The sequence below is a fragment of the Carassius auratus genome, chromosome 5 (genome assembly GCF_003368295.1).
Source record: "Carassius auratus strain Wakin chromosome 5, ASM336829v1, whole genome shotgun sequence".
Lineage (NCBI taxonomy): Eukaryota > Metazoa > Chordata > Actinopteri > Cypriniformes > Cyprinidae > Carassius > Carassius auratus.
In genome coordinates this window covers 20437673-20453099 of record NC_039247.1, presented here as the reverse complement: position 1 = coordinate 20453099, position 15427 = coordinate 20437673, and the positions used below count along the sequence as shown (strand labels likewise).

The 15427-nt window shown below is 37.4% G+C and overlaps 2 protein-coding genes across 3 annotated transcripts; one reads left to right on the top strand and one right to left on the bottom strand.

Annotated features, from left to right (window-relative positions):
• Nucleotides 1–72: 72 nt before the first annotated feature.
• LOC113080387 (uncharacterized) lies at nt 73–6203 on the bottom strand. The gene is made up of 16 exons (XM_026252560.1): nt 5942–6203; nt 5381–5519; nt 5216–5296; nt 4758–5129; nt 4497–4592; nt 4182–4411; nt 3800–3978; nt 3621–3708; nt 3143–3490; nt 2914–3031; nt 2527–2618; nt 2330–2444; nt 2111–2200; nt 1500–1661; nt 1036–1215; nt 73–944 (listed from the first exon to the last, which is right to left on the bottom strand). The coding sequence occupies exons 1-16, from the start codon at nt 6002–6004 to the stop codon at nt 739–741; spliced, it is 2559 nt and encodes an 852-aa protein (XP_026108345.1). The 5' UTR covers nt 6005–6203; the 3' UTR covers nt 73–738.
• A 5722-nt stretch (nt 6204–11925) lies between these two features.
• LOC113069322 (homeobox protein orthopedia B-like) lies at nt 11926–15427 on the top strand. Of its 2 annotated transcripts, none has more exons than XM_026242334.1 (3): nt 11926–12051; nt 12425–12822; nt 14196–15427. In XM_026242334.1, the coding sequence occupies exons 1-3, from the start codon at nt 12015–12017 to the stop codon at nt 14703–14705; spliced, it is 945 nt and encodes a 314-aa protein (XP_026098119.1). In that variant the 5' UTR covers nt 11926–12014; the 3' UTR covers nt 14706–15427. The 2 variants fall into 2 exon arrangements, with proteins under 2 accessions (XP_026098119.1, XP_026098112.1); XM_026242327.1 differs by having other exon boundaries at nt 11932–12090.

Sequence of the window (15427 nt, the reverse complement as noted above, 5' to 3'; positions counted from 1 at the left end):
TCACACAATGGGATAAAACAGTAAACTGACTTAAATGAAAACTATTCATGAATCAAACAATAGAGACATGACTATAGTTGAAACAACAGTTCATTTTACTGGGTGAAATTAATAAAGTAGGCTTTCTAGAGCTAAGAGACTATGCCCTGTACAAAATAAAGACTATATATATTTAGAAAGGTAGGGGTGTGTGTGTGTGTGTGTGTGTGCGCGTGTGTGAACGAGAGAGTGAGAGTGTGTGTGAGAGTGAGTGTATGTATGTATGTGTGTGTGAGTGTGTGTGTGAGTGTGTGTGTGTGTGAGCGAGTGAGTGTGTGAGAGTGAGTGAGTATTGATATACTATACTAACGTGGAAACATAAGCTGGAATAGCACACTGTTGGAGAGAGTAAGAATACAATAGGCTATGTAAACTACAGTAGGTACACTATATACAAACTATAGTGAAGCTATGTAGGGATGCGCAATACATTTTGACCAAAAAAGTAATGCTATAAAAAACAAAGGTAATTTGTCATGTTTGACAGTTGTGAATCACCAGTGATTGAGTTGGGGGAGAGGGTGGGGACTAATGGGCTAACATTATGGGTTTTTACAGTATCAGAGGAATTTGCAGTACATGCTCTAAACACAAAGAAATATTACAACAGCAGTAAAATAACCTCAGGTTTCACATACAAGTTATTACAGCACTGACGTTTGGGTTCAACACAATGTAAACACATCATCTCCCTAATAACTACTCTCCCAGTTCCTCATCAGTTGAGGAAGTATTCTCTGAGTCTTCCTCTTCAGAAAAGTCATCTAAGGGCAATGTTTGCAGTCCAAGAATACATTTGTATGTTGTGCGTGCTTTAGCCAGTTGTGCTTCAACTTCACGCAATCTTCTCTTCAGCACACAGAGTAGTCCTTCACGTCCTTTCTCCATTAAGCCCTCTGTACTGCCTGAGAATGTGACATTAAAATATAAAGAAATGAGCCAATGGTTACCAGAGAAGCAAATAGAAGAAAGAGACTTCCTATGTGTTGTCCTTACATTTCCCAGTGGTGTCTTCAGTCAGCTGAAAGGTAAACTCTTCGATCAGTCCAGCAACACTCCTCATGTACTCCATGTGCTGCTTGACTTCGCGAACCACAATAAATTCTTCTTCTTTTAGTCTAGCCAGCAGCATTACCTTGTCAAAAACTTTTTTTTTTCGCTCCATATCACCATGACCTGCAATACATTACATCAAAGTGTTATCTTACAACCTCCTATAAAAATATTGGGACAGAAGATGTTTTGCTACTACAATAGAGAAATAAACCCTGACAGGATGAGATAGAACATCAGCGCTTCGCGAAGGGGTCTGATCACATCCATTTACAAATTACTGCATTCTTTTTTTTTGCATATTGCCCAAGTGTCTTAACATTTTTTTTTACATCGGATTCCATATTTACATCAAGATGTGTGAATCAAACAATTTGTATTCAGTGCATTTCAGGGGAAGTACTTACATTCCCATGGCCAGGAGTAGTTGTCTACAGCCAGGAGTTCATTGGGAGGAGGCAGTTTTTCAACTTCCCCCACAGTAGCATTGTGGTCATTGATGGCAACTTCCAAGGCTTTCTTCTCAACAGCAATCTTTCTTCTCAGTTGATGCCTTCGCTTGTTCCCACCTACAATGAGAAACACAAAATGAGTGTACATTCACACGATCACTACACAAAAGCACCATACAAAGTAAGACTTCACAATATGTATGTTTTATGATTATTGTGACAGATGTTGTGTGATAATTTTTGCATAACAAGTTTCATAATCATTTGAAAAATTGTGAAAAAACATTTTTTTTCAGAATCTACTTTTTTTTATTTTAAATAGAGTACAAAATTGGTAGGTCAGGATATCTCTGCACTATGCAGAAATATTGGAAATATTTGGATATTGCACTCAACCTTATTATGATTTTGACAGTTTTTCAGTATGCTGCCCTGACTTGTAGTAAACCTATTTCAAAAGATGTTTTTTTTTTTAATAAAAGGCTTTGCTATTTTTACTATGTATAAATCAGTAGTGAATTCATTTTTCACAAATCTGCATTACTAGCGGCCTTTTCTGCTCTCACCAGACTGACGATACAGCTGAAATTTTCGCTGTTTGATGCCCAAATATAGCCCCTCGATGGTCCTCTGCAGGTCATTTTGGATTGTTGCTCCTTTGGACGACAACAAACAAATTGATTAATGCCAATTTCAGTTTACAATCAGCCTATTTTCAGATGCCCTGTACAAGAGCAGAGCCTATGATTCTTAAAATATCGCATCAAATAATTTTTTCAAAGTACCTGAGGTCCACTGCTGCACATCAGACACCCACTGCTGGACTGTGTCTTGCTGTAGAGATAACTCAGTTGTGAGTTTCTCCAGGTCCTTTGTTGCCTCTGCAATCCTTTGTACAGTCTATCCAAAAGAAATATCCTTGTTAACAAATGCTGAGAATTTAAAAACAAAAATGTTATTATACATATTTTCCTAGTTGTACCTTGATGTATCTTTTGGCCAGTGTCCGGTCAAGGTTTTCTGCCTTTCGCTTGTTCCAGCCACTTGCCTGGATAGTTAGCATGTCTGTGCGAACTTGACACACAATGTATGTGCAGTAATTTAGGTTCACAGTGAGGACCACAGGTCAGATACTACATTGATCATTCTCTAATATTGTCACATAAACCTGGAAATAATCATACAATTAATTAACGTGTCAGAAGTTAAATTATTATTAAGAGAATCCTGATCAGTGTAAAAGTGCTGACTAGACAGTTGTTTTCTAAGGGAGCACCTATGCATGGAACTCTAAAAAGCAAAGGCCGAGCATTAGTGTTAAAACCACTTGGTCTCAATTTGGACACAACTTTACATGAAAAATGCTTACCGGCTTTTGACATGTACTTGGAACATATGGCTGCTCGAGAGAGGAAGCTGTTAACCTGTTCAACCTCCTCCCCGATTGTTGTTCCAGCTCCTTCTTGATTGCGTCCCCCCCATTTTAACTGAAACACATTTAAATGTTATAATTTGGAAAACAACAAGTAGGGGCAGAGGAAAGACAATCATAATGTGTGTTGCAAATGGTAAGTAATACATCTAATTGTCATTATTACCTCACACATCCATGAATGCGCTTTTGCATGCATGATGGAGAGAAATGGGCGCATGTTCAGCAAGTCCTCCAACTCTGGACAGTGGCCCACAACTTTCTGCAGATATGGCCAATATTTGCAGACCACATCAGAGCAAAAAAACTGGACGGTCTGTGAAGCTAGCTGTTTCTGGAGATATAATGGGTATGCAAATATTTCTCCACGGAACATATTCAGTCCCTTGAGCAAAACCCCATGACGGCAGACAGCAACTTCAACACCTTCCTCGTCTAGTTTGCTTCCAGACTTGTTGGCAGACTCTCGTGCTGCGGTCCACTGACCCGCACCACATCTCCCTTTCCCTGGATTCTTAAAAAGATCATGGTATTATGGCATTTGATGCAAACCAAATAATGTTTAAATTTTGGGGAAAAAACTGGCAAGCATTCATAAAAATGTAAAATTGTGGCGTTACACATGAAATATAAATTTAGCTTACATGTCCAGTTGTTTCATGGATGTAATCAACAAAGGAGGACACATCAGCATCATTGGCCAAAAAGACTCCATCAAAAAACCCATCAGGTCTTGAAAGAAATATATAGATGTGGGTTAAATTTACTGTATAAAAGTAATTTGTGGCTCACTAGCATTTCATTGTACATGAATGTTACACACCCTGGTTGGCTTTTGAAACGATATAATTTGCGGTTCCCATCCACTGCAACTGCCAACATGTATGGTGTGCATGCAGGGCACTGAAAATGCTGGACCTGAGACAGCTTGTCAACCTCAAATTTGGCATAGGCCCATTCGAGGAAGGCCCTCTGCATTGTGTCCCCACAAATCTTACCACTCTTAGAGCAAAAGTGAAAAACAAAAAAGTAAGTAACTGTGTCGAAGGTTGGCTTTAGACTGTGGTCATGATGAAGAAAGGGCTCTGTCAAGAAATATGTGCTGAAACTTTGGGGATTGTAACAACAAGTCCTAACAATGAATCTGTTCTATGAATCTCTAAAAGGTGATCCAAACAGGATAACTAAATGATGAGTCCACTCACTCGCCCGAAGAGTTTTGTACGACACTCGAGCATGCTGACAAAAGCTTGTCTGGACATCCCTGGGGCAGTGATTTTTAGATCCTCATACGTGGTGAACAAGTCCACCATGTGCAAGGTCTCAAAATTGACAGTGGCTGGCCAGTAACCACTTTCAACCAGATCACTTATGGTCACTGGCAAGGTTTTTCCACAGGAGCAGTTTACTGATGGAAGGAAGAGGTTGTATCTTCCTGAAATTTCAGACAAAAACAATTATCTCTTGTTCACAAGAAACAAAAAACACAATATGAAGAAATAATAAAAAAAATTTTTTACCATTCATTCCAATTAAAATAACTGGCTTTCCCTTGGAAAAGCTTGTTTGCCCAGTGGAGCAGTCGCAGCAGGGAGGAACGATTGGTAACATGCAATCTAAAAAGCAGAATTAGTTTACATATTAGAGTAAATGGAACCCAAAACTCAACAGAGAGGGTGTTGTTTCTATCAAACACAACTTAATCCAGCATGTTTGTTGGAGTAAACCAGGATTTGTGTAAAATGTAAAACAGCCTATATAACCTGAGACTTAAAAACCACCTTTTTCATGATAGGAGAATTTCCCTCCCTCGTGCTGCTGAACAAAAGTGGATGGCTGCAGTTGTCTGAAGAACCCCTCCACCATGGATGCTCTGTTATGAAGCACCAGGGCCTCATGTGTGGAAAGGTCACAGGCTGTGCAGTAGAGTGATCGTGGTAAACAGTCCCTACACATCACTACTGCAGCCTTGTGTCCACAGTGATGGCAAACCCCCTCCTTGGGCTTCTCAGATGACAACATATTGTTCACCATGAAGGGCCTCATTACTGTCCAATTCTCCAGAGAGGTAGTTTGCCTGTTACTCCACTCTGAGGGGAAAGACTGTTCATCACCACTTCCCAAGAGTTCTCGGACATCTTGAATGAGGGAGTCTGAAAATGAAAATGGAAGAAGGCATTGTTAAATCTGGGCAATTACCACATAACAAATGTGGAAAAAAGTATTAAGGGAAAAAAACCAAAATTTTCGATGATCACTGTGTCTTCAGTTGTGCTGGTAGACGGAGCACAGGACACGCTTTTAACGCTTGCTGAAGAAACTGCAAAAATATAAATATCAATTTAGAACTTGCTCAATAAATAATGAATGCAACTAATGATGAAAAAACAGACAAAAAACCAACCAGTAGCTGAATCTCGCTTTCGTTTCTCTCCAGCTCTACATCTTTTTGGCAGAGGTTGACCATCTTTGTCCTCATCAGGCCAAACACACAACTTTGTGGATTGTTTTGAACCTCCTTTAGTTTGTCCATGCTGATCCACCTAAATAAACAATTAAGCCACAGAATAAACCACCACCCACCAAGGTTATCACCACCTATAAACATCTCATTATAAAACCAATGTTATAATATTACATTGTAAAAATTCAGTCTAACGGTTGTGGCCCTGTCTAGAAAACCCGTTCTTCATTGAAAAATAGAAAAGAAAGTTAAACGTTTTGACAGAATATTGAATTAAACTCTCACTGGCTCTAACGTGTGAACTCAGCTCAGCTCAGCACTATAGCTTGCATTTGAATAAAGACATTTAACCTGGTACTGTATAGTTGCACTTTTTTTGGAGTGTTGCAATTTTGCACATTGATACTTCTTCCCTGCTATACCTCAGAGCCTATTATGGTCTTAGACATTGTAATTAGTATGTAATTCGTATACTTTTTCCACAACTGAGATGTTATTTACCTTGCACTCATCCAGGAATGCATCAACCAGGAATATGGCATCTTCGGGGTCAAGGTGATTCATTTTCAGCTTGGTCAAGTTAATTTTCCACGCTTCTTTTTCCTCCTTGTCTAACTTTCCCTGCTTATTTTCCCTCGTATTCTTCGTCTTCTTCTTCTTCTTCTTCTTCTTCTTCTTCTTCGTGGGGCCTTGACGCGTCAACACCCAACACCCACCAATGAGATCGCACCACACAAATGCACGGAGGTTATTATTTTTTATTTTTTTTTATTATGCCATACATCAAAAAAAAAAAAAAAAAAATACAAAGAGAAACATTAAAATGAGAAGGAAAATATGAACAACAATATTAAAACCATGCCAGAGGACAATAATAACCATAAAAAAATGCACGGAGGTTCCGGTGTTCCGGTAGATGTCAAAATTAAAAACAGCGGACTGATCGTAACTCCTCACTTTGTCAACATTAGTTTCTCCCGCTGCCACGGATTAATGTGTTGTTCAGCAAATCAACCTCAGACGAAACGCATATAGTGGGCAGGGGTTTGATCTGTCAGACGGAGCGAAATCGCAAGGAAGAGTATGTGGAATCTGGGGCCACAGCTATGCTAGGCGATAGCAGCGTCCATAGCAACCAAAACGTTGCAGTTTCACGTTATTCTGGCGAAATCAGAAAAATCTTCGCAACAACGAACAAGCGAGTGATTATGTACATCCACTGAGTGAATATTCTGAAAATAAAATATATATTTCTCGCTAGAAATGTAATCAAAACTTATTTTTATGCAGAGACTAACTCAAAATATTGATTTTTTTCACTAAAAATGAGAGAAATGTCCGCCATGTTTTTTTGTTCTCACGGTCGGAATCTTGAAAGTCACGTGACTTGGACGCTAAACAATATGAAAAGAATTGGCAAAAAAACGTAACAGTCATACAATTCAAGGGCCATTATTGTAACCCCTCTACGTTTTGCACTTTGGACCAACGTAGTCAGGGTACGTTTTTATATGAGACTGGGTTGGCGTGTGCGTGTGTGTGTGTTCTTGCATCCAATACCAATACGTCTTCGCTGCGTTCACCTTCAGCCTTTATCAAAGTGTGACAGTTGTTTTTTCTTCCAACAAAAATGAAGCGATTAACACCCATGAAAACATACTTTAGAAAACGATCATGATTTATTTTAATTTACTTTTTAAAATTGAAAACATATTATTGTGTATTTCGGCATTACATTATGCAGCCATGCAAAATAAATTATTAACGACACACATCATTGTCAGAAAGCACTAAATGGCACAGAGAGAGAAACATCATGTGGAGATATTTTGTTTTCTATTATTAAACATAATTTTGTATTAAGTAATAATGAATCATTAGTGTATCATGATACATATATTAGAGTAAGAGTAAAGGGATCTGTGATTTTTTTTTTTTTAAGTAATTGAGTTATAGAAGTGGCAAATTGATAATGGTGTTATTTTTAATAAATTGAAATAAATATAGAACAGATTAAACATATTGCCAATAGACAATTACATTAATACATGTTTTGTCTATATTCTTAATGAATATTAGCTGGTTAGTTAAATGATTTGAAATGAAATAAATTTTCAGGGGCTGACTTGATGTATAACCAACCATATTGTTGATTATAAAGGCTAAAAAGCTAAAAATTTATAATAATAATAAAATATAATAATTTATATTTCATTGTAGATGGATATACAAAATTTTTTTGTTGTGCGGGGGTCTGCAAATGAGCAACAGTCAGGTGAGAATAGAACAGACAGCCTCACACACACACACACACAATACCACTGTATTCCCAAGATTCATTGCAGTCATTGAACCCTTATGTTGTTTTAATATTCTGCCGATTTCCACATTTCATAAGAAAAAGCAGTGGTATCATCAAAGGATAAACATGAATGTCCTAATACTGAATCAGTTAGTCTTTATTGTAAAAAAAATAAATAAATCTACATTCCCAATTCAAAATTTTCCAGTGACTGGTCACATCTAAAAAACTGTATTAGTTTTTTTTTACAGTGTTGTATATGGCTCAGTCAGTACTCCTACTCCCATATATGAAATACAGGGAATACAATGGAATAGTGGATTGCAATAAGGTTAGTAGTATACAACCCTACCCTAATAGTCAAATAATATTTTTTAATCATACCCTTATTGGGGGCTGAGCCCCCCTAAAATGAAAATCTTAGAATCGCCCCTGGCGCAGATGCAATATCGATTTTATTTTGATTACATAACAAAGTGAAAATGGGCCCTAGATGACCTTTGCTACAGGTTGGTGCAAGATGTGCCACAGGCCATAACCTAGGCCTATTGGTTTGATAAAACACAATATCTACTTTGGAGAAATCATGTAGGCTACAGCTTTCAATACAGATATACACACACACACACACATAATATTCATACGAAATATTGGTGGCTCAATGGTAAAGGTTTGATTAAAGAAGATTTATTTTTATTTCTTTATTTATTTATTTGTACGTTTAATATCGGGATGAATCTGCGTTTATTGGATGGATTTATTTATTATTACTTTAAATTTAATAAATTACCAGAATTAAGCAAAATAATTGTTTGTGTGAAACTGATTTGGCCTACATTATTTTCAAATGGCATTTATGCCAACAAAAAGAAGCAGGTTTGACACAATGACGACTGAAAGTATTTGTAACTGACGCAAAGTTTAACAAAGTAGCTATGTCAGGTTTTCTGATCAAAGAACACAAAGAAGATCGGCCCCATAATGCACCTGACTAATGGCAGTTTGCCCAAGCGCACTGATGATTTCATGAAACATTTATTTTGTCCTGTCACTCCGACAAGTTAACAAGCAAATCCAGTAAGAACTAGTGCGGAATCATTATCAATAGTTTTATCTACAAACTCTATTAGAAAAATCAGCCAGCAATTTATTCAACAGATGAATCTCGTTTGTGCGTAATTGATACATAATCAAAATTCAACCTTGTATCAATGCAACCCGCATACATTTCAGTTACAATCAAAGAAAAGTAGACCATTTACCACCTGAGTTGGTCCGAATTAGGGCTAAATTGACGATCAATTAATCTTGGAGGCGCTAGTGTTGTATTTTGTGGACAAGCGGCAAATAAATGGAGTGGAGACAGGAGATTAGTGGAATGAGCAGAAAGGAGCTGAACCGCCTCGGTCTGTAGATAATGGGCTCGCAGCTAGGGCGCAAACTGCAGGATTTGTATCATCAGTATAGGAGTCAAATAGTAGCCTTTAAGATATATCATATACAGGTTTTTTATTTATTTATTTATTTTACTTTCAGGCGCAATTTTGTAGTTCGAATGGGATGGAATCCCAAGCTTCTGGCAGATTGATAAAATGAGTAGCCTACCTTCAATGCATTTTTAAATTAGCATATGCTATAGGCGAATAGAATAAACGAAGAAAATATTTTACGTACTTATTTATTTATTTATTTGCTTCACAGTATATTACAACTCAGGCGAAATGTTTTCATTTCCACACAACGCAATCAAGTATCTGAGAGTCCTCACAAATTCACTTGCACTTTTCTCCAATTTCGTCAGTAACATGAAACATTATAAACATCACTGTTTTGAGCGAGATATTATTCATAGCCTAATATAGCTACGTACTTGTATTGCATTATGAAAACTGGTTCACGTCGGGTTTTGTTTGGAAGGGGAGTGGTTTGGCTCATTTAGGCATTAGGCTACTGTTTCACTCTCGTCTTGCAGTGTACAAGGTCAGTGAAACTAATTATTTTCAGTATTAATTTGCTGATGCATTTAATTGCATTAGCAGAGTGATAATGCTGGAATTTAATAATTACTAGCACATGTTCTCAATTTGAGCAAACTCAGAGGGACCACTGACCCAAGTCCTCCCTTCTGGAAAGCCACTAAGGCCTTTCTTAAATTAATAGCAGTATCTTCGATATTAGTTTAAACATCCTATTCCTCTGCCTTTCAAAAAAATAAACAGAGTTCAGTTCACTGCTTATATAAAACAAAAATGACAAAATATAAGTTTAATTCATATTTATTTTAAAAAAAGAATAGTTTATTATTTATATAGCTGTTCCATGTTTTGCGTTAGAGTAAAATTGGCTACACTTCTTGCGTAAGCCTAGGCTATAAGACCCAGAGCTGAATTACGCACCTGTAAAATAGGACTAAACCTTGCATTAAGACTTCGAGAACAAAATTTTAGTGCAAACGTGGACATCGAAGTAAACACATTTTCATGTTTAGATGATTGTCGTGCTCACCCCCAAAAGTCTCATTACGGACCGTAATGGAGGCCAGTCACTCCGTGACTCACCAAAGCTCCATTTCATTACGGTAATCGCCGTCCAATGCTGATTATTTTATTTAGGGCTATAATTGTATTCTCCCCAGATAACTCACGTTGAAATCGGGTCCACATGGAGGGCACCGTGTCTAATCGAAGTATGAGATGCGACGGGGGTCGCGTCTGCTTGATTGGAGGAGCCGTTGTGTTACTTTCCAATTCACTTATTTCACGGTAGGCCTATATGGTGAACCCTTTGGACCTATTATCCAACCTATGTCAAACCCCAATGCCATTTACACAAAATAAATAAGAACTCATAGATGGAATCTGTAAGTATCAGCAGAAATTGTACTGGGAAAATAATAAAAGAACACCAAGAAGCAGCCATTCGACATCAAGTTATCTGAAAACGGCAACATTTATAGCAATAATAAAAATACATTATTCAATTACAGTAAATTGTAAATGGCATATATATATATCAGCTGTTCAAGATACATTTCAGGAAAGTATGTCCTATGCGATGTTCCCCAAAGCTGTTGTATAAGTGACATAGCTTCTCATTGCCGATTAAAAGCTCATGAAGGGATTTGTATGGTCTTTAGTGATATTCAAGATTCCCATCCTTTGTGTTTCTTAATTAGGCTACTCTCAGTAAGGCTTGCCGGTGCACATGCATACCACAATACGAAGGGAACACTGATTGATTGCACAAAAATACGCTGAAAACTTGACAGTCTGCGAATGTGCTTTCACTGAATGGATTAAATTAAGCAATGTATGTCAGCGAGTTTGAATTAAATAAATCAAATTACTTGCGTCAGCGCTGATGAAACATCGATACAACTGAGGCATCAGTGCGCATCAGTACCCCGTTTCACCTCAAGCCTTTACCGAAATAGAATTAGAATTCTTCAAACATGATTTACAACGCCTTCTTGCATTATATCTAAACACTTAAATTACCACGCATTATTCAGATTTAACTGTAATAACTGAGATGAAAGCTCATAGATTTGGCACTAATTACTTCAAATGCTTAATGGACTTGAAAATGACTAGTTGGAAATGTACCTTGGATGCATTGTTAGCTGCCTCAAATAATTCATCGTTTTTGATAGATGGATTCCACTCATAAAGCTGTAACTCACATGAAGGTAATAAAACAACCAGCTCACAGAACCCATTGCAACAACGCTCATTCTCGTCAAGCAAATATGACCAGCGACCTCGAAAGTTGGGCTACAACCAAATAGTGACTTTACAAAAAGTGCCTCTTATTCCATGTATTTAGATCCCAAGTCGGTCAAGTAATATAAAGACTAAACTTTCGCACATAGACTTTGTGAAGTCTATTTTATCGGATTTATTTTTATTTATTATTCACTGGTTATTTTCCATGATTATGAAATCATTTTAAATGTATAGCTAATAAGAGGGCGATGCAATAAAATTGAAATGAACGAGAGCAACTGCAGATGAAGCCGGTTTGTGGATTTTAGTGGTTGGTTTTCTGACATAGCAATTCAACCCTCAATTCTGATTGGCTCGTTTTTGTGGAAGCTGACGGGCTCATCCAACTATTAAGCGCCTCCCAATCTCTCAAAGGAACAGTATAATACATGGAATCGCCCTTTTCAACGCACTGACGACTTTCCTTCATTTGAGCCCTATGCGCTTTTTAAAAGGGTTAAAAGTTGTAGAGTAGTTTGGGAAGCAGTTGCGACTCCAGCAGTGCGCAATGCTCTCTCATGCCGACCTCTTGGATACTCGCCTCGGTGAGTTATCGCCACCAAACTCCGGTCTTCAGCTCCACTGTAAGCTAAAGTATTTTTTTCAATCTTCAAACTGGTGAAATGATGTGATGACAAAATTGATATCTCAATCTGTATTCATTTTAATTGAAATGCTTGTTAACTGTCAGATAAATTAATTACACATTTTCCTCCATCAACTTGGACTGCGATACTGAACAATGTTTAAATTGTTTGTGCAACAAATGTCAATACGTTTATATATATATATATATATATATATATATATATATATATATATATATATATATATATATATATTCTGTCTATGATGTCAATATCAACATGTTCCTGCCATTTGGAGAGAATGCTAAATTGTTGACTCGTGCGTCTTCAGGGATGAAGGATGCTGCAGCCGAGCTTCTCGGACACCGAGAGACTTTGAAGTGCAGACTAGGGGGGACTGACTCTGGACATCCCGGCGATCTTAATTCTGCTGCAGAGACTGTAGAAGGGACCACTCTGCTCCCCGGGGAAGATATAAGCAATGGTGGATCCAATCCTAATGGAATGCAGCAGGTCAACGCCAAAGACCAAGAAAAGCAGCAACAGCAAATCTCAAATAATCAGTCGGGTGGCCAACAAAACCAACAGAAACAGAAACGCCACAGGACCCGCTTTACTCCAGCGCAGCTGAACGAACTGGAAAGGAGCTTTGCTAAAACCCACTACCCTGATATCTTCATGAGAGAGGAACTTGCATTAAGGATTGGTTTAACGGAATCACGGGTTCAGGTGAGACTGAGTGGACCTGCTCATCTTTGACATCGTAACGGAGCTTTCCAGCTGGTGATTAACACAGATAAAAAGATGAAAGGAGGCAAACGGAACAAAAATGATCAAATGAAAATGATTTTTTCCCCTCTCTAAATATCGGTAACAATTTATTGCATAAATTGCACAGTAAGCTATTATTCAATATTCTCTCAAAACAGTGTCAAGCCTAAAATATAAATATAAAGGCAGTCGTCGCGCTAAAATGTAAAAAACATTTGCAGTGTTGAATGTGCAAAAATACAACATAAAAAATCGGTAGCATTTAAAATAAAATGAAATAATGCTTTCAAAATAAAAAAAAAATAAAAATAAAAAAATGACGACAACAAAAACTAGTAGCTAACATAGGCAAGCTATGTGCATATTTTTACTTCAAGGAAAGATGACATTAGCGTGAACATAATACCATAGACAATATTTTATAAAACGTGCTTTAGCCTATAGGTCTAACTGCATAAGAATTGTGTCGTTATAAGTAGCCTAATATACAAATATGTAAATTAGTAAAAAATAATAGTAAAGCTTCAGTAACCGGAAATGACAATAATAATTCGTATGAGCTAAGTGCAAAATCGTAGGCTAAATGCAAATTGTTAAAAATATAGACTATCTCAAGATAAGAAGTAGGCCTAGCCTAATATTTATGTTTGCTGCCTCTGAGCTTATTTTCTCCATGAATTCATGACCATGGCTCCATGATGAATTATTGAGGGCATCAAAGTATTTGTCTCCTAGAATGTGCCATCACGACTTCATCACAGGCTGTCTCCAAAACGTTATATTAATTGTTTTGTCTATTGTTCTCTTGAATTTACCCTCCCGCGTGTTATGGCTAGTTTTCCGTGAGGACAGCAGCCTAATTTTTTACATCTTACAAAAAAATAAAAAAAAATAAAAACACACACACACACAAAAAAAAAAAAACCAGATGATTCATAGGATGCATGTTTATAAACCTAAACATACAAGCAAATCCTATATATTTACAGTGGCTCAGTAGCCTACTGCATTTAAAAAAATATATTTTTTTAACCGACAAACGCTTTGCTAGAAAAAAGTGCGTTAAACTATTATATATTTTATGTTTTTATTTATTATATTTTATCATTGTATTTATATTTATATTAGGACTACTTTTCTAATATTGATGCCTATTTTTTTAATTATTATTAATCTTACATTTATAATAAATTTAATGTTACGCAGTTTATTATAGCCTAGCAAAATATTTGTGAAAGAAAGTTGTAAAAGTAGCCGACATAACTATAATAAATACCCACCACAATGAAATGCTTGATTTTCTAAGTGTTGGCTTTTGTTTTTAATTTCAGGTATGGTTTCAGAATCGACGTGCAAAATGGAAGAAGCGCAAGAAGACAACCAACGTTTTCCGGGCGCCCGGTACTTTGCTGCCAACACACGGTTTGCCTCACTTTCCCTCTGCGGCCGCGATGGGCGACAGTCTTTGCTCTTTTCATGCCAACGACACGCGCTGGGCCACGGCCGGGATGCATGGAGTCTCACAGCTGCAGATACCGCCTGCGCTGGGCCGACAGCAGGCGATGGCACAGTCCCTGTCCCAGTGCAGTCTCGGAGCCGGCCCCCCACCAAACTCCATGGGCCTTTCCAGCAGCTTATCGTCAAATGGTTCCGGTCTTCAGTCGAATCTGTATCAACACACATTTCCAGGAATGGTGCCCGCTTCCCTCTCGGGTCCCACGAATGTGAGCGGCTCACCTCAGCTGTGTAGCTCCCCGGACAGTGACATGTGGAGAGGGACTAGTATCGCTTCCCTGCGCCGTAAAGCACTTGAGCACACCGTTTCAATGAGTTTCACCTAATCTGAGCATTCAAGATGTCTTTTCTGTCACTGCAAAGTTTTCCTGAAAAACATTCACGGAGCACTCAGGACATGAGGTTATAACTGTGAAATTACAAATTGGCAGCCTTACTGATGAAACCCCAGACAACGCTTAGATACAGCAGAATTAGACTGTAGTGATAGTTTTAATGCTTGAAATGTATTTAATTTATTCATGTGTTGGATTCGGTCATATTTATTTTTTAAAATTTTCTTACATATAGCTATTGGTTTTCATGGTGGCGATTTATTTATGTATTTATGAGTTTTTATTTGACTCTTAGTTCACATATGAAGAAAACAACTTCAAACATATTTGTTTCGCTGGTCGGTGATATTATTTTTAAAAACTAAATTTAAAAGCACACGTTAAAAAAGACCACATGTGCATGTACAGATTGTTTTAAGGCACTTACTACACTCTGGAGTGATTTTTCAGGTAAAGAACTGAACAGCTTGGATAAAGAGCCAATTTCCAAATAATCAGATTCAGATGCATGTAATATTAGAACCGGCATCATCAGGAAGTTGTTTACATAAAGCAAAATGAACTTGAGTGTTTGTGTAGATAAGAAAAAAAAAAAGTTATCTGCTGGTATGTTTGTGATATGTTTTAACTTATTGTCTGTGCTTATTACTGGAATATGGCTTTTGTAAATGTTTATCTTACCAAATTCAACAGATTTGGGAAGGTTTATGTAA

Bases quoted from the DNA above. Each gene is read 5' to 3' on its own strand.
- LOC113080387 (XM_026252560.1), bottom strand. From the start codon at position 6,004: ATGAATCACCTTGACCCCGAAGATGCCATATTCCTGGTTGATGCATTC. The intron at 3,709-3,799 runs GTGTGTAACATT...ATTTCTTTCAAG, and splicing joins CGTTTCAAAAGCCAACCAGG to ACCTGATGGGTTTTTTGATG. The intron at 1,216-1,499 runs GTAAGTACTTCC...AATGTATTGCAG, and splicing joins CTACTCCTGGCCATGGGAAT to GTCATGGTGATATGGAGCGA.
- LOC113069322 (XM_026242327.1), top strand. From the start codon at position 12,015: ATGCTCTCTCATGCCGACCTCTTGGATACTCGCCTCGGTGAGTTATCG. The intron at 12,091-12,424 runs GTAAGCTAAAGT...GTGCGTCTTCAG, and splicing joins CTCCGGTCTTCAGCTCCACT to GGATGAAGGATGCTGCAGCC. The intron at 12,823-14,195 runs GTGAGACTGAGT...TTTTAATTTCAG, and splicing joins TAACGGAATCACGGGTTCAG to GTATGGTTTCAGAATCGACG.